Genomic DNA, 17,094 nt, shown 5'->3' on the forward strand with positions numbered 1-17,094 from the left:
GCAGTCCCAAGTGAGGAATCAATGCTGTTTAGCAGAAGCAGTTTCTAATTACCTTATGCCCCAAGAACTTAGACGTTTACAAATCCATTAAATTGTTACATGCAGATACTCCAACTTTAAGCTACTGCTTTTTCAAATAATTTAATTTCGTTTAACTGTTATAGAATCCATGTAAAACCTCAGTCACCTTGAAATGGAAATATGAGCTCTAAATTTACTCCTGTGATATTCTGTGATTCATTATTTTGTTGTAAGTTAATGTTCTATGTTTAGTAGGTTAAAGGTAAATAGAGTGTTGTTGATTAGATCAGAGCTAAAGGAATTGTTCTGGAAGCAGTTGGTGTGTGTGTGTGTGTGTGTCTGTCTGTGTGTCTGTGTGTCTGTGTGTGTGTGTGTGTGTGTGTGTGTGTGTGAATTGTTCTGGAAGCAGTTGGTGTGTGTGTGTGTGTGTGTGTGTGTGAATTGTTCTGGAAGCAGTTGGTGTGTGTGTGTGTGTGTGTGTGTGTGTGTGTGAATTGTTCTGGAAGCAGTTGGTGTGTGTGTGTGTGTGTGTGTGTGTGTGAATTGTTCTGGAAGCAGTTGGTGTGTGTGTGTGTGTGTGTGTGTGTGTGTGTGTGTGAATTGTTCTGGAAGCAGTTGGTGTGTGTGTGTGTGTGTGTGTGTGTGTGTGTGTGTGTGTATGTGTGTTCCAGTATGATAAGTCTGATGTCTTCTGATATCCTTTTGTTTTGTAGCCAAAAAGCACTAATAGTAATCCATCCTCAGGCTTAAGTGAATTTTGTAAAATGAAACTGTAGGAGGAATTCTCAGCCAGATTCGTTTTGAGGGGGGTTAGAATGGGACCTTGTAGAAATACCTCAGTTACACTAACCTGTATGCCATCAGCCTTGAAAGGGAAAGTAGGATTAGATAAATTTAGGGATAATCAACCTTATATCACCAGTTTTTAGACAGACCTCCTTTAAGTGATTAGCATTCCTACATGCACAAATGAGTAGGAATCTGACTCAAAGTAAGGGGGACAGATACAAAAATGAAGGCTTTTATCATGTTTTCAGTTACTTTGTGGGTCCAAGTAAGGAGTCAGAGTAGTTTCTAAGTATCTATCATAAAATAATTATGAATACCAGCATGTCACAGGTGCACGGTTGGCAGATAGGAAATGATGTTGAAGTTGATTTAGGTGAGGCTGTATTAATTCTCTTGGGACTGCTTAGTGCAAGTTGGAAAAGAGATTGAAAAGTTAAGTCTAGGAAAGTAGATAGATGAATATATAAAAACAGATTGCAAATGTTTTTGGCAAGCATTATTTTTCATAGCTGAGAACTGGAAACAACCAAATGTCTTATCAACTGATAAACAAATCAACAAAATGTTGTATATCTATCCAATGGAACACTACTCAGAAATAGGGAAACAGAACAAACAATTGATTCATGGTACAACATGGTTGACTTTCAGAAATATTATGCTGAATGAGAGAAGTCAGACACAAAAGACTGGGTACTGTTTGGTTCCATTTAAAATGGGAAGTCTAGAAAAGGTAAAACTATAGTGACAAAAGCAGATCTGTTGCTACCAAGGTCTAGGATAAGAAGGAAGAATTTTTTGTGTATATATCAGTCCTGGGGCTTGAACTTTTTTGCTCAAGGCTAGTGCTGTACCACTTGAGCCACAGCTCTATTTCTAGCTTTTTTGGTGCTTAATTGGAGGTAAAAGTCTCACAGACATTCCTTCTCAGGCTGGTTTGGAACAATGATCCTCAGGTCTGAGCTTCCTAAGTAGCTAGGATTATAGGTGTGAGCCACCAGCACCCAGGAAGAATTTACTCTAAAGGGGTCCACAAAGGATTATGGAGAGTATTTGAAATGTTTTATGTCATCATGGTGAGTATATGAAAGTATACATTTGTTAAAATTTACCACATGACACAATTAAAATTGGTGACATCTACCATACATTAACTACATCTCAAACACAAAGCAAATAAACCTAAGACAGCATCTTGAATTTTTCCCCCCCTCTTCCCCCCCGCCAGTCCTGAAACTTGAACTTTGGGCCTGGGTGCTATCCCTGGGCTCCTTTTGCTCAAGACTAGTACTCTATTATTTGAGCCACAACACCACTTCCAGCTTTTTCTGTGATTAATTGGAGGTAAGAGTCTTAGGACTTTCCTGCCCGGGCTGGCTTCAGGCCGTGATCCTAAGATCTCAGCGTTCTGAGTAGCTAGGATTACAGGCATGTGCCACGGGCTCCCAGCTCAGCATCTTGAATTCCTAATGGCTTACAAAATGATCACTTCACTTGGGAAAATAGTTATTTATACATTTCAAATTTGGGAAATCTAATTGTTAACAAGGTCCTAACAGTATTCATTTTTATAATTAATCTGTACCATTGAAGAATCTATTGGCCCCTAGAATGTGTTCGACTGGAAAACAGTGAATGTTCTACCTGCTTTAATATCTCATTGCATTTTTGCTTTTTCTTTACTTCTCTGCCTGACCTAGAAAAATTAATTGAGGGACTCAAGTCTCCTGACACTTCTCTTCTGCTCCCTGACCTCTTGCCTATGACAGATCCTTTTGGTAGCACTTCCGATGCTGTAATTGGTAAAAATCACCATCTGTTTCTTCAGCCCTGCATGATGTGCATGTGTAGTTCATACTGCTAAGTGCCTGCCTATGAGGTCATTAGCATCTAGCTTCTGGGAGTGGGAAGAAGTGCCCTGAAGTCTCTTGTTTTGGAATTATACCTTGTGCTGACTAGAAGTCAAGGCTGTTTAATCTTACTATCACGCCAAGTGAAGTGTTTTCTGTTTTCTGTAGGCACAGCACTGTAATGTTTACCTTTTTTGGTAATCGTGATTTCTCAAGTAAATTTCTTATGAATGAGAAGAATATGGAGAAATTCACTTACAAAATCTTGATGGCCAGTTTTCATGTGGGCCTCACCTTCAATGAACTTGATGGAATTTAATAGATTCTTCATTAAAGCTCCATGTGTGTACCAAGGATCAATATCAGAAAATACTTTGCCCAGGGGTCAGGTCCCAGGAATAGAATCTAAATGAGGCCTGGTCTGCTTACTCTATGTTTTCTTGTGTTTCACCAGCAAGTCAGGCAAATTCTACAGAATGTCCAAGGCCTTTGTACTCCAGAAGAGTTTGTTCATTAGACATAATAAAGCCTTGGACACAAAGTCTCAGAACACTGAAATGTCATGACTCTACTAAAAGATAGGCCTCCAACAATGAGATACCATGTGATAGAGAAAATCTCCCAGCTACATAATGGATGGAATTTGGGATGGATTAGAAGCTTTTGCATTAGATTAGAGGATGGATTTGAGGATGTTTACCCCAATTTTGTTCCTGAAGAAAAGCAAAGTTATCAAAAGAAATTAAGGTATCTTTTAACCAATCTCTTGTACCAGGGAGGAGCTCTGCTGCTTTGAGTGGCTTGCATGCCATTTTTATCTGTAAGAGCTGGTAATCACTAAACTGGCTGCAGTGGTTAACCTTACACATACATGCTCAATCAGTGAAGCCCAGCCTCAGAAAGCAGCAGAAACGAGGTCAGCTATCCTTGCTTTACTTTTTGCCTGAAACTGGCATTTTAGAGACCTGTTAAAGAGAGCCTTCCCAGAATGTCCTGAAGAGCCTTCTGACTTTCTTTCCTTTACCTTTTCCTCTCCTTTCTTAATTCCCCTTTACAAAAGAAAAAGCTGACGTTGCTGTTGAGAGCCTCATACCAGGATTGGAGCCTCCAGTTGCCCAGCGCCTCCCATCTCAGACAGAGTCTGTGACCTCAAACCGCACAGGTCAGTCAGACAGCTCTGCAGCTCAGGGCTGAGTGAGCCTTCACAGCTAGACTCCACCTATGCAAAATAAACTTGGTTAGTTCCTCCTAGAGTGGATGCTCTAAGTTTTTCTTATACCTCTAGCCTCTTGATGTTGAGTGTCTGATCCCTTACTAAAGACCTCCCCACTTACTGAAGCTATATTCTTCTTAGAGGAATCTCTCTGTCTGCTTTGGCAATGGGGTTTCTTTTCCTAGCATGAATAAGTCCCAGGGTTTGATCACCTGCACCTGAAGAAGGAAAAAAAATACTCTTTTTTACTGGTGACAGGTTTCCTCTACCTCGTTAATGAAAGAACACTGCTCTGGGGAGTTCCTCTCCTATCTGTTGACATTCTTTTCCCAGCACAAGGTGCCCTCTCCCTCTCCCTCTCCCTCTCCTTCTCCCTCTCCCTTTCCCTCTCCCCCTCTCTCTCTCATCCTGGGGCTAGGCACGGTCCCTGAGCTTCTTTTGCGCAAGTCCAGTACTCTACCACTTGAGCCACAACACCACTTCCAGCTTTTTCTGTTTATGTGGTACTGAGGAATCAAACCCAGGACTTCAAGCATGCTAGGCAAGCACTCTACCACTAAGCCACATTCCTAGTCCCAGCACAGGGCTTTCATCAGCTACAGGGAATTCATAGGCAAAGTTGAACTCCTGCCTGGATCCAGTATTCCATCTACCCTAATTTCAAAAATTTGTCTTAGTTGAGTTTTATGAAAAGTTGAAAACTCCTCAGCTTTTCTATAAAAACAGATCTAGTAATGGCTATTTGCCTTGAGTCCATAATTACCTTGATAACAATGTCTGATTATCTGACTTGGAATAGAAACAGACATCCAGGAAGTATGGTAGGTAATAAAATTATCTAGGTGAAGAAAAGAATTAGCCCAGAAGCATTATTGTTTTTTTCCCTTGTCCTCACTAGGGTATTTCTTCTGGAAAATCATCCCAGAAAACAAATGGCTTAACTTTTTTTCTTCCCTCTATTCTTTATTTTTTTGTGTGCTAGTACTGTGGCTTGAAATCAAGGCCAGGCCATTGTCTTTTAGCTTTTATGCTCAAGGCTAGTGCTCTATCCTTGAGTCACAGCTCTACTTCCCACTTTCCAGTATTTAATTGAGGATACGAGTCTTACAGAATTTAATGCGGGGCTAGCTTCAAATTGTTATCATCAGATCTCAGCCTCCTAAGTACCTAGGATTACAGGTGTGAGCTAGTGCCCAGATTTTCCCCTCTTTAACTGAAAGCAAATCTATGTTCAAAGAAGCAATTCAAATTTAAAGAATCCTTAAGTGGTATTTTGAATGGGAAACTAGTAGTTTTCCAAGGTACTGTTTAATCTCATCACAGTCTATTTATAACAAGTAGTTCCAAAATCTCACTATATAGTAACTAAACCCTAATTACTAAGTCTTTTTTCCCTAGTAATATTTGCTGAGAATTGAGTTGCTAAATTTTTACTGGTGTTTAAGTCACAAATTTATCTAACGAGCAACTTCTAAACTAAATTCTTCCATGTATGTAAATGTTAGAGTAATCAAGAAGTACCTGCTTATATGCATTAAAATCTAGAAAGCTTTTCATATTTCTTTTGATTTTCTTTCTCTTGCATTTGCTTGTATGTATAACCTAAATATGCAGAAACTTAAAGGCTAAGACCTAATCTCATGGTATTCTTGTATATGCCATTTAATGCCATCACTGACCTGGAATGCTGTTAACTGGACTCAGATTCTCTCACTGGGGAAGATTCTCTGCTTGACTGCTCTCTGCTTTCTAACCCTACTGCTGACCTTCTGGAAGAGTTTGCCCCCATAGCAATGTCTGCTCCTGCCCACAAAGGTAAATTCTTTCTTCTTCTAAGGCCAAGATGTTACCCCCACACACACCCCCCAGAGAAGAACCAAGGAGCTCCCGAGAATTTCCCATATCATAAATGCTAGTACATGTTTGAAATCTGTTTATATAAAAACATTACTTTGTACTCCTAGCCACTGTGTTATATTACCTCCCAGAATATATACTAAGTCTTAGGCAACAGATTGATGAAGGTATTATTTTCTGACAAGAACTAGAGTACAGTATTCCATAGACCTTTTATAGGCAGGCCCCTTAACAGCCAAGTACTGATTGTAGTTATTAATATGATAAAATCTAATTCAAGGATTTTGAGTACTAATTGTCACAATAAAGAAATTAACAAGTCCTCAAATGCCAGTCTCCAAAGATTGAACTTGTGAAAGTTCAATTTTATTTTACCTTTAGGTCATGACTGATTATTGAGTTTCTCTTCCTAATCTACAATTTTTACTTCTTAGTCTTAGATTGGTAATTGTTGGGAATTCTGCTGCCAAAGGAAGCTTGAATCAAGTTCTGTGCAGTAAGCTGTGTGTGATGGTGACAGGTGCAATGCCTGGCTTACTGTGCAATAGGCATTTACAGAACCTATTTTTATGCTTGGATGGTGAAGTTTTACAGCAGATCTGTAGAAGAGGAATAGTGAAAGCCTTTTCTGAAGGGAGCTCAAGAAGTAAGCCTTTAGCAATGGCTAAAAATAATATCATGCTTTGAAGTGGTATAATAGCTGAGTTTTTGTGTTTACTCCTGAGAGCACTAAAATGAAGTTTTCATAGAGTATAGGTAGTATAGATAGCCAAGACAATTATGTCTTAGCAGGAGTGTGTCAGCAGCAATGTGTAATTACAGATGAACTTGCAAGATAGGTACTCAGCAGGAACTTGCTGGAAGGTGGCTTTAGTTAGGCTAGCAAAGAATAACTAACAAACTTCTGCTGGAGTACATGTGATCTTATGCCCCAGAATTCCCCGAGTTCTTTGAAAGTCTTTTCTTTTCCACTTATAGAGCAGAAGTATTTTGTTGGCTTTGTACGCAGTGGCTTTTTCTCTTCTGTTGATTTGAGAGGGAATGTAAGAGATTGATGCTGGGATTGTACTCTGAGCCTCACACATGCTAGTACAGTGCCTCCTTTTTTTTTTTTTTTTTGGTCCGGTTGTGGGGCCTGAACTCTGGGCCTGGACGCTGTCCCTCAGCTCTTCAGCTCAAGGCTAGCGCTCTACGACTTGAGCCACAGCGCCACTTCCAGCTTTTTTTTTCTGCTTATGTAGTGCTGAGGAATCGAACCCAGGGCCTCATGCATGCAAGGCAAGCACTCTACCACTGAGCCATCTTCCCAGCCCCCAGTGCCTCCTCCTTAACTGCTTATTTTCTTCTCTTCCCCTATACCTTGGCTTTGAATTTTTGAACTTGGTTAGCCAGGTCTCTGTTCATCCAATAAAGAATATAGATGACCAGTTCCAGTACCTTTGTGAATTAGTGGAATTGAAAAGTTACTTTATAATTATAGTTAATGTACTTAGTAGGGAGAATTCTTCCAATAATCCATCTCCCTAGTCATTTATGAAAGTCTTAACATGGCCAACTCTAAAACAATTTTTTCTGATGCCTATTTTCCAGATTCACTGCTTTCATTTCAACTCTAGAAAAATAAGCACTTTCACCTTTAGAACAACATTGAGTGTTTATTGGTGGAACTTTGTGTCTCTTTCTTGTTCTCTCATTTGTTAATCTCTACCTCTGTTGTTTCTGCTTCTGTGCTTGCATTCTGTATTAAGCTGCAGAAGATAGTAATCTCATCTCAGGTTTTGATGTCCCTGAGGGCTCGGAAAAGGTGGCAGAAGATGAGTTTGACCCTATTCCTGTACTGATAACCAAAAACCCACAAGGTAAGAAGGAGGTTGGGGAAAAGAGAAGAGCTTGACATCAGCTTTCATGGAAGTAATGATGTACTTAACCTGCAAGGTGGTAGCGAGCATCACCATCTAATTAAGGACATTTGAGGCAATACGTGCATTGCAGACAGGACCAGTGTAGATAGAGCTAGAGATACTGATAGTGTTATTTTGACGCCTGAATGAAGATGGTGTTTGTTTAGAAAGAAGAATTAATAGTTTGACCAAAAGTTAGTTTTTTACGAAGTATCAAGCCAAAAAGGAAGTTTCTTCAGTCAGTAGAAACATGAAAGTATATATCAAAAACACAACATTTTTATCTTGATTATAACACTCTGTAATAACTATTTTTCCCAAACAGATTAACAGTGGTATCAGCCACATCTTTTTGGACATTTATGGAGCATTGTTATTCCTCTTTGATGGATTAAAATTTTTGAACATGGCATAAAACACTGAATTGCCATAGGACCATCTACTTATTTTCAAAAGCATGTTCTTTTTATAGAGTCTTAATAACTAAAAGCAAAAATTGATTTTTACTTTTAACAGGGAGATAGCTTGATGTTAACAGAAATTCTTAGGCAAAATATGTATGGGTTTGAAAGCTTGTAGTAATTTTGCAAAGTGTCATGCTCATACTACAGTGTGAAAAAGTGCCTGAACTTCTGGTGGGAGGTGGTGGGAGGTAGCTAATTTTTATGTTTAAAAATCAACATGCAAGTGTTTGCAAATATAAAATGTTGCTTCTGTAGGTTTCTTTTTTTTTCTTCTGTTTCTCCTCTGCTTGCTCTGCACATCTAAACCTTAACCCTCTGTGTTTTGTACTGAATTCCTATCTCTCCACTTCCAGGTGGGCACTCTAGAAACAGCAGTGGGAGCTCTGAGTCCAGTCTTCCCAACCTAGCCAGGTCTTTGCTGCTGGTGGATCAGCTCATAGATCTGTAGCGGTGACCCAGTAGCAGATGCAATTCTGTAACGTTCATATCGTAATATAACAATTTCATTATGGAGTTACGAGAAAATGATTTTTTTTTAATTCTGCAAATAAGGGGCCCACTAGCCCTTTCTCCTACCTTGCCTTCTCCTATAGAAATGATAAGGAAAGAAAATCACTTGGCCCTCCAGATACATTCTTTGGCCAGTTCCTCCCTGTTAGTTTGCTGTGCTTTCTCATTACCCTTTTTCCATAGCATTATATTAAATCAAGCACTAGATACCATGAGCTTCACCTCTGCTGGAATTGGACTCCACCAAAAGCTTAATTGTAATTGAACTGACACCTTTGTCTCATTCTTGCTAGGAATGACCTCCCAAATCAATCCTCTCTGCTTCTGTCCCCTTGGCCAGATGCTGATGAATGTGTTTCCCTGCTTTTACGTTTTATCTAGATGAATTATGAGGATATAGCTTCTTCAGCTAGCTTTAACTCCAGGCAGTAGCTTGGAGATTAGGGTATGGTTTAAGAGAGGGTAAAGCTGGCTGGTTGTATGTATTTGAGAAGAGAAATTGAGGCCTGCCCTAGCCGACCAACTTTGACCTTGTTTGACCATAGACTTAGCCAAGGGATTTTTACACCCCACGCAACCTGCTCAGCATTCGTCCCGCTTTCTGGCTTCCATTGAATCGCGATTTCCCAGATCTGGAGACGTGACTGCAAGTACTTGAGTTCCTTGGATAAAATGTGTATGTTGTACAAATCCTAAATATTACCATTCCTCTTCATGTTACCTGGCCCAAGCTGCGATTTCAGAATTAGACCAAAACAAAGACAGTGGTGGTAATATGATATACCTTTTATTAGAAGACTTTTCACTGGGGGGTGGATGGGAAAGGGAAGGATTGTAGCAGAAACAGATGTATTTTTCTTGTGATTTTTATTTTGATTCAAATATTGTAAATTGTGTATAAATGAAAACACTGAATAGTTCTGTTCCCACTTGGTGTTTCAAGTCCAATATCAGGTGTCTGTACAGGGTTTCGATCCCTTTCCCTTGTGTAACCACACAGCAATCCTAAGGTGTAACATAAGGAATTATTTTGGGTAGAGTATGTGTCTTGCTATAAGCTTTCAGCAAGTCCTCTGTCTCTGTAGAATCAGCATGTTGTTTATTTTCCAATAATCAGAATTAAGTATACTGACCAGCTGGGCACAATTTGACTGTGGCTACTTACTTTTCGTTCTCTCTGGTGTTTAAATTGATGGCTGCAGAATGTGCTCAATTGGTTTCTTTGGCTTCGTAGATTAAAAAAACAAAACAAGAAAAAAAAAAACAAAGCATAGTTCTTCACTAACCTTAGACTATTGTTCATATGCTAAATAAAGGCTCCTGCCTTGACATTGACAACATGCCTCATGGTCACCCTGTGTATATGTTTAAAGTGTATTTTATTTCCTTACATGGAAAGCACTTTTATAAAATCACCCTTTTGAAAAGAAACGGGCACAGAGAACCCTCTTGTTCTCTTCTTCAAGTGCCATTGTCTATGGTCTAAAGGGAAATCCTTAGTTGATCAGATTTGTACAAATAAAATCCCAAGTCCATTTGCTTGTTGGCTATCTAGTACTTTTGTTTCTTCCTCACATTTGCACTTTAAGAGGGGGTGGGGGTGGGGGGAAAGAACATTTAGCAGCAACAAGAGCCTGCAACCACTGTAGTCTGGAGGGCCAGCTTTGCAATGTGAGAGTGGCCTATGAAAAACGTTGGAGGAATGGCTGCCTCTTAGTCTTCCTCTGACTTTAACTGTTTCCTGCGCTGGCTGAAACTAATGAGCTAGGAACACATCGTGTCCAAAAACGAGAGCAACAAAAGCTTCCTGCTCATGAAGAGCTCTCTGCGGCTGGGTAGCAGTGGAAATGGGACTTGATTTACGCCTTTATGGAGAGGAAAATTGCTGCAGGTTAGAATTGTGTTCTTTTCCTGGCTACAGAAAGAATGTATAATGAAAGAAATGTTTATTTTTAAATAAGGATAATGTTTAGGTCTATGTTTTCATATTTGATTTTTTCACACATACATGTTAGAAATATAATGAAATATCTAGTTTCTTGATTTAATTGAAACTTTAAAGAGTACAGAAATTAGCTAAGTGTCTCTCAATAGCTCTTTTCCTGCATTATTGGTAATTACATTGGGATAGATTATCTAGTCTTTTGGCTCAGTAAAGCTTAATGGAAACAGTTAATGAAAATGGACAGACTTGAAGGCAGAGATGATGGTGATAGATGACTGAGGAAGATAATGACTAGAAACTCTCTTGGACTTATTCTGTAAGAGTAAGGCTTCAAAGGGGAGAGCTGTCTGTTTGGTAAATAACTTACGTGTTTTCCAAATCACTCAGGTGATTTAGTAAACCAAGCCTTCCTTAGTTTGTAGCATCATCTCAGCTAAAAGAGTTTGTGAGATTCATATAGTATACTAGTAATTTATAGACCTGTGGAGCAACAGACTGAGCTGAGCTGCAAGAGAGACCTTAGGGACCATCTGCTAGTCCACAGACTTCATTTACAGGGTAGGACCTGAGCTGATTAAGTGAAGTGGTGAGAGAAGAGGCTAGGGAAGGTCAGAACACCTCAGATCTCAGCCTGACCTTGACCAGACACTGGCTAAGTGATCCTGAGCAGACTGTTTGCCCTATCAAAGCTGCTGTTGAAAGATGGGTTTGGACTACATGGTCTTTTTGATTATAGAAGCATAGGGTCCTAAATTTGTATTATGTTTCAAAGGATTATGAGGGATTTATTCAATCCTGATGTTCTTTAATTATCTTCTGGATTCCTGTATTACTGTAGAATTATCCAACATTGACATGTTAGAATTATAATGTACTTTTATGAACCTACTTGCTCTTTCTTAGTTATCTGAATAAAAGCCTAGATCATCACAAAGTTTTGAATATAGATTTCCCCTTTTTTAATAACATACATACCTATTCCAATAAACAGTATCAGAAGATTTCTATTCTTTAAAAATGTTTGATCAGGGATCTGCCTTTAAATTATAGGCATATACTATCTGCATGGTTATTTTTGTTTGCTTGCTTTGCTTTATAGCATTTCAATGAGATAACCGAATTCAATTTTCTGTGTTTCTAAAAATAAATTTTCTCAGAGGAGATAAGATTCAAAATGGACACATAAATAAATGTGATTATAATCATTGTAATTAATTATTTCCTTCACAGACCTAAACAGAATTTTTTCTTCTAATTGGATGTTATTCCCTCAAAGGTATCTGATTTTGCTTGGGAAGTTAATATCTATCCTAATGATGTAGTCTAGCATCATTTATTTTTTAAACTTTTATCTTAGACATAATATGAAGAAAGGCTATATGGTACAAGAAAGTCAGTTTTACTATCTAATTTGTATGTCTTTCATTATCTGAAAATATATTCTCCGTCTTGATCTGCTTTTTTCTCCCACTTCTGCTTCTGAGTAATGTTAGGCTATTTCCAGAAAGCAAAAACACTCCAATAAAATAGTAAAAATCCACACATTTTCCAGAGAGGACTTTATAACAAAAAGTGAACATGGTCAATCTTAATTTCTTTAACACTCTAAGTGAAGGAACTTGTATGTGTCCTCAGTCTTTATGGTTTAGAAACTACAAAGACCCCGGTGTTTAAAAATATTTCTGAGAGGCTGTCACTTTGTTTCATGTCATTTGATATTGGACTTGGCTTTTCCTGATTAGAATTATAGAACTTAGATCACTAATAATTGGAGAAAATATCAAGAAAAGAACCTATTTTTCTCAAGAAAATTTTCTGTTTCACTTTAATACTGATTCCCTACTCTCCTGAGAGGTAATTGGTCATTTTGATTCATACTAACAAACTTACCCGTGGTCAGGAATGGTTGTCTTCAGCACTCCTGGGAGAATGACTACCCCTAGGCAGGCAGGGATTCCTGTTTAGCTGAACAAATACATAGAAATCCTGAGCCAAAATAAAATCTCTTGGGATGAGATTTTTCCATGATCTCTAGGAGTCTTTAACTTTAGTCTGTAAGATTATCAAGGTCCAGTCGTTGCTGACCTGGAGTTTGGGGATATAAATGATGCCATTACATAATATACGTAATTTGCTGATTTAAACAAATTAGAGGCTGCCGGGCAAAATAGAAAAATTACATTTAGTAGCTATCTTGTATTTCTCTCTAGAGACTAATTTTACCAACACAAAATTAGCCTCCCTCCAACACATACATACACTGTGGAAATGTTCCTTAAGTTGTATGTGCTTCTGTTTCTTGAACTGCAGTGAATCCAGATATTCATTTCAAATAATCTGTAACAAGACCCTATTTACTTTCTCCTGTGTTTCCTTTCACTAAAGTGAGGGAGGGAGGCTCCTTGGAGAATGCTAACCTATGCAAACAAAGTTACAAAAAGGTGATAGTTGTTAGAATGGAAGACACTTGCTTGGTTCCACGTTGTGTCCTGAATTTACTTTTTTTTTTTTCCTATGAGTATTCTACTCCACCCTATCACCCTCCCGTTTTTCACTTGGATGTATGTTTACCATAAGTCTTGAATCTGTCCTCCCCAAGAAGACAGACAGATGTATATGAAGTATCTTACACAGTAAAAATGTGAAATTTGAACATTGCTTCACAAGTATTGTATAAATGACAAGTGTGTAAACAACTTTCTTATGTGAACATACAGGGGAATAAAGACTTTTATCTGTTCAAATGACCATATGATGTTTAGAGATGTAAGTAACAAAATAGTTGCTTGTTTTCCTGAGCTGAAAACCCACTTTTGAAGAAAGAATTTAAACACATTGTTGAGCGGCAGTAAGTATAGTGGACATGTGTGAGAAACATACTAAAGGCATTATAATGAGTCATGGCCAAGAATAAAACTTCCTGTGGTCAAACAGAATGACATACCTGTGAACAAACTTTGGAGAGGGAGAGACATAGTATCACCAGACAAGTACTGGTCTCCCTCCACTTCTGGGGTTTACTGTAGCTATCCAACAGATGATAGAATCAAGTAGTTGAAGTTATGATTGAAGCCAAAAGTGTACAGAAATAATTAGTTTGGTGTACATCCTTTAATTCATTGATTTGAATTTCAGACTGGGTATGGTGGCTTATGCTGTAATCCTAGCTACTCAGGAGGCTTCCTTGTAGTTTAAGGCCGGACCACCCAAAGAATAAGACACTGTTTCACAAAATAATCAGAAGGAAAAAGTGCTGGAGATGTGCACAAGCAGTGGAGCCACCTTCCCAAAACCCTGAGCTCAAGCCCCAATTCTGAAAAAAAAAAAAAGAAAAGGAAAGAAGAAAGGAAAAAGTTAAACAAAAACCTTGTGAATTTCAATTAGTGCCAGATTTTTGAAGATCTGTGAAAGAAAATGTGGCTTTCTATTCACTTGCTACTGTAAAAGGCTGCCCAATACTCCCAAGTCCTTATTTTGACTCTGGGCAAGAGTTATGACTTGGATAATCCCAGTCACTTTTTTTTTTTTTTAATCTCATGCTGTGGAGAAAAGTAAAACTCTTGACATACTTCATCAAGAAATATCCACCCTGAAATTTAAATGTTAAGATTTCAGTTCTTTGGAGAGTACTCTGATAGTAGTCTATGTCATACAGATGAAATTTTCTGGGTCATTCCATCCCCAAATCATCTAGCACTTTCATTTACTTCAGAAGTTAATAGAAGCCAGGCACTGATAGCTCTCACCTGTAATCCTGGCTGCTCAGGAGGCTGAAATCTGAGGATGACAGTTTGAACCCAGCCTGGACAGGAAAGTCTGTGAGACTTTTGTTGTTGGTGGTGGTGGTGGTTGTGGGACTTGAACTCTGGGCCTGGGCGCTGTGCCTCAGCTTTTCAGCTCAAGGCTAGCACTCTACCACTTGACCCACAGAGCCACTTTCAGCTTTTTCTGTTTATGTGGTGCTGAGGAATCAAACCGAGGGCCTCATGCATGCAAGGCAAGTGCTCTACCACTGAGCCACCTTCCCAGCCCCTCTGTGAAACTCTTATCTCCAATTAAATCACAGAGAAAGCCAGAAGTGGTGCTGTGGCTTGAGTGGTAGAGTGCTAGCCTTGAGCAAAAAGAGCTCAGGGATAGAGCCTAGGCCCAGAGTCCAAGCCCCAGGACCAGCCAAAAAGAAGAAGTTAATAGGGGACAGTATGGGTAGTTGCCAACCCATCAAGTACTTCTGGAGACTCTTTAGTTACTACTTGAGGAACATGAATTCTTAAATCTACATAGCTTGTGGCCTTGACTAGATTAATACAGAGTTAACCCTAGAAGTTCTGAAAAGTATGTTTTAACTTGGCACACAGTATTGCATCAGAGCATGAAAAAGATTTTTACTGGCTTAAACAGACGTGATACAACAAAATCAAAAGACCCATTAGCAAAAAAAAAAGACCCATTAGTGAGAATAACAATAACATGGAGCCTATCTTAGGCTCCATGAGAAGTAAGAGCCTTTTGCAGACTATATAGCCAGGTCCTGAGCTTAATTCTCTGAGCTCTGTGGTCATATCTGCTATATATTCCATTTAACAGAGAAATTATATTAAATTATATCAAATCATGAAGTTAAGTTGGTGTGAATCTTTTATTACTAGTAAGCAGACTGCTACAAGCATGTTTTTCATTCTACAAGGCTGTGCTCATTTAAAAGTCCATTCACGCAACACATGGAACTTTTCCTATAAGAACACGTTCACATATTTCCCCAAAGATCTTTAACTGTCAGCAAAATTTATTTCTCATTTCTTCCCCTCTCCCCCGCCTCTCTCTTTCTTTCTTTCCCAGGGCTGGTGCTTGAACTCAGGGCCTGGGCACTGTCCCTGAGCTGCTTTTGCTCAAAGCTAGCACTCTACCACTTGAGCCACAGCACCACCTCCAGCCTTTTCTGTTTATGTGGTACTGAGGAATAGAACCTAAGGCTTCATGCATGCTAGGCAAACACTCTAATCCACTAAGCCACATTCCTAGACCCTGCAAGATTTTTTATATAACTTCTATTTAGTTGTTTGGAATCTTTCCTCTTAACTGCCTTGGTTGCCTGTGGGCATATAGAAATAGGGGCTTTACCGTATTTTCCATCTTTGGCCTTTAGAGTAATAGGCCTGGAGAGCTGCAAAAGCACAGTTACTCAGGACCTCCAAAAAGAATGGGAAGGTTGAGAGACTTGGCTGCCTCAGAAAAATCTACTGACTATACTTTTCAGCCTATCAAGGCAAGTTAATGCTGAAAGAGAAGTGGGGAATGGCTGTGGTACTTCTTTTAAGAACAGAAGTCTAGAGATTATGATGTTTTTGAAACATTGTTGCTAATTTTAAATGTGGCTTAGCCCATTACTCACTATGAAGGTTACAGAATATGTGAGTTGAAGAATTTTCTACCTGGGTTCCAGACCAAAAGGCTACTTTTTGACAGAAATAATTATGGTGGGTTAGGCATGTTCTTCCTACCTGTCTAATTCTGTGTATTGGATGGACACACACACACACACACACACACACACACACACACACACACACACACACACACACACACACACACACACACACACACACACACACACACACACACACACACACACACACACACACACACACACACACACACACACACACACACACACACACACACACACACACACACACACACACACACCCCTCTTTCCCTGGTTCTTCACAGCTCTCAAAATGTAAATTAGCATTGTGGCAGAGGGCCACTACCTCACACCTATAATCTCAGCTACTCAGGAGGCTAAGATCTGAGGATTCAGTTCAAAGCCACCTTGTACAGACCAACCAGGAGACTCATATCTCCAGCAAAATGCCAAAACTGAAGGCATAGCTCAAGTGGTTGAACACCAACCATGAGGGGGGAAAGCCAAACAAGAGTTTGAGACCTTGAGTATTGGCACTCACACACACACACATACAAATACAAATGTAATCTAGCATTGCAGACATCTAAAAAACTTCTGAGTGAATAGATAATAGATAGCTACTGCTTTCTGGCAGTCCCTGTATGTACTAATGTGGGTTTGACTAAGTTTAACTTAAATTCTCAAGTGCACTGACTCCATTCAAAGTAGTGTTTGTTATTGTTACTAACCCATATAATGCCAGAATTAGCCCTTGTTTTGGCTAAATTTTCCAAGTTTGTTTTGTTCTAAAAGACAGTTTGCTTTTCTTCAAAAACTAGTATAGCATTAACATTCAAGATAGTTTGAGAAGATGAGAAATTGTGCCCTAATTTTGGCAACTGAAAACTTTATTATACTGTTGCTATCCTCTTCTACCTCTCTAGGACTTGGTGAATTTTATTTTAGAAAACTTTTGCTCCCATTTCAATTGATCTGCCCTTTACCCCCAAATTATCTGAGTCTCATTGAGACCTACTGTAGTATAATATCAGTATTTTAGCCTGAGAAATTGCATCCATACATATTGCAAAGGAAAAAGTGTTCCATTTATTTCCTCTCAGTGGACTGATGCTTTCCTAA

At 39.0% G+C, this 17,094-nt stretch overlaps 1 protein-coding gene across 9 annotated transcripts in view; it reads left to right on the top strand.

Moving 5' to 3' along the window:
• The window catches only part of Aak1 (AP2 associated kinase 1), a 186,856-nt gene that overhangs the window by 160,168 nt on the left and 9,594 nt on the right, over positions 1-17,094 (top strand). For 2 of the 9 annotated variants that reach the window (XM_070004473.1, XM_070004472.1), the window contains exons 18-21: positions 2,511-2,612; positions 3,721-3,822; positions 5,578-5,688; positions 7,479-7,589. The exons of 2 other annotated variants lie outside the window; for them this stretch is intronic. In XM_070004473.1, the coding sequence (XP_069860574.1) occupies positions 2,511-2,612; positions 3,721-3,822; positions 5,578-5,688; positions 7,479-7,589 (426 nt within the window). 5 more of the 9 variants (XM_070004479.1, XM_070004480.1, XM_070004475.1 and 2 more) reach the window with 5 other exon arrangements.

The sequence above is a fragment of the Dipodomys merriami genome, unplaced genomic scaffold, assembly GCF_024711535.1.
Source record: "Dipodomys merriami isolate MVZ:Mamm:240054 unplaced genomic scaffold, mDipMer1.0.p SCAF_63, whole genome shotgun sequence".
Lineage (NCBI taxonomy): Eukaryota > Metazoa > Chordata > Mammalia > Rodentia > Heteromyidae > Dipodomys > Dipodomys merriami.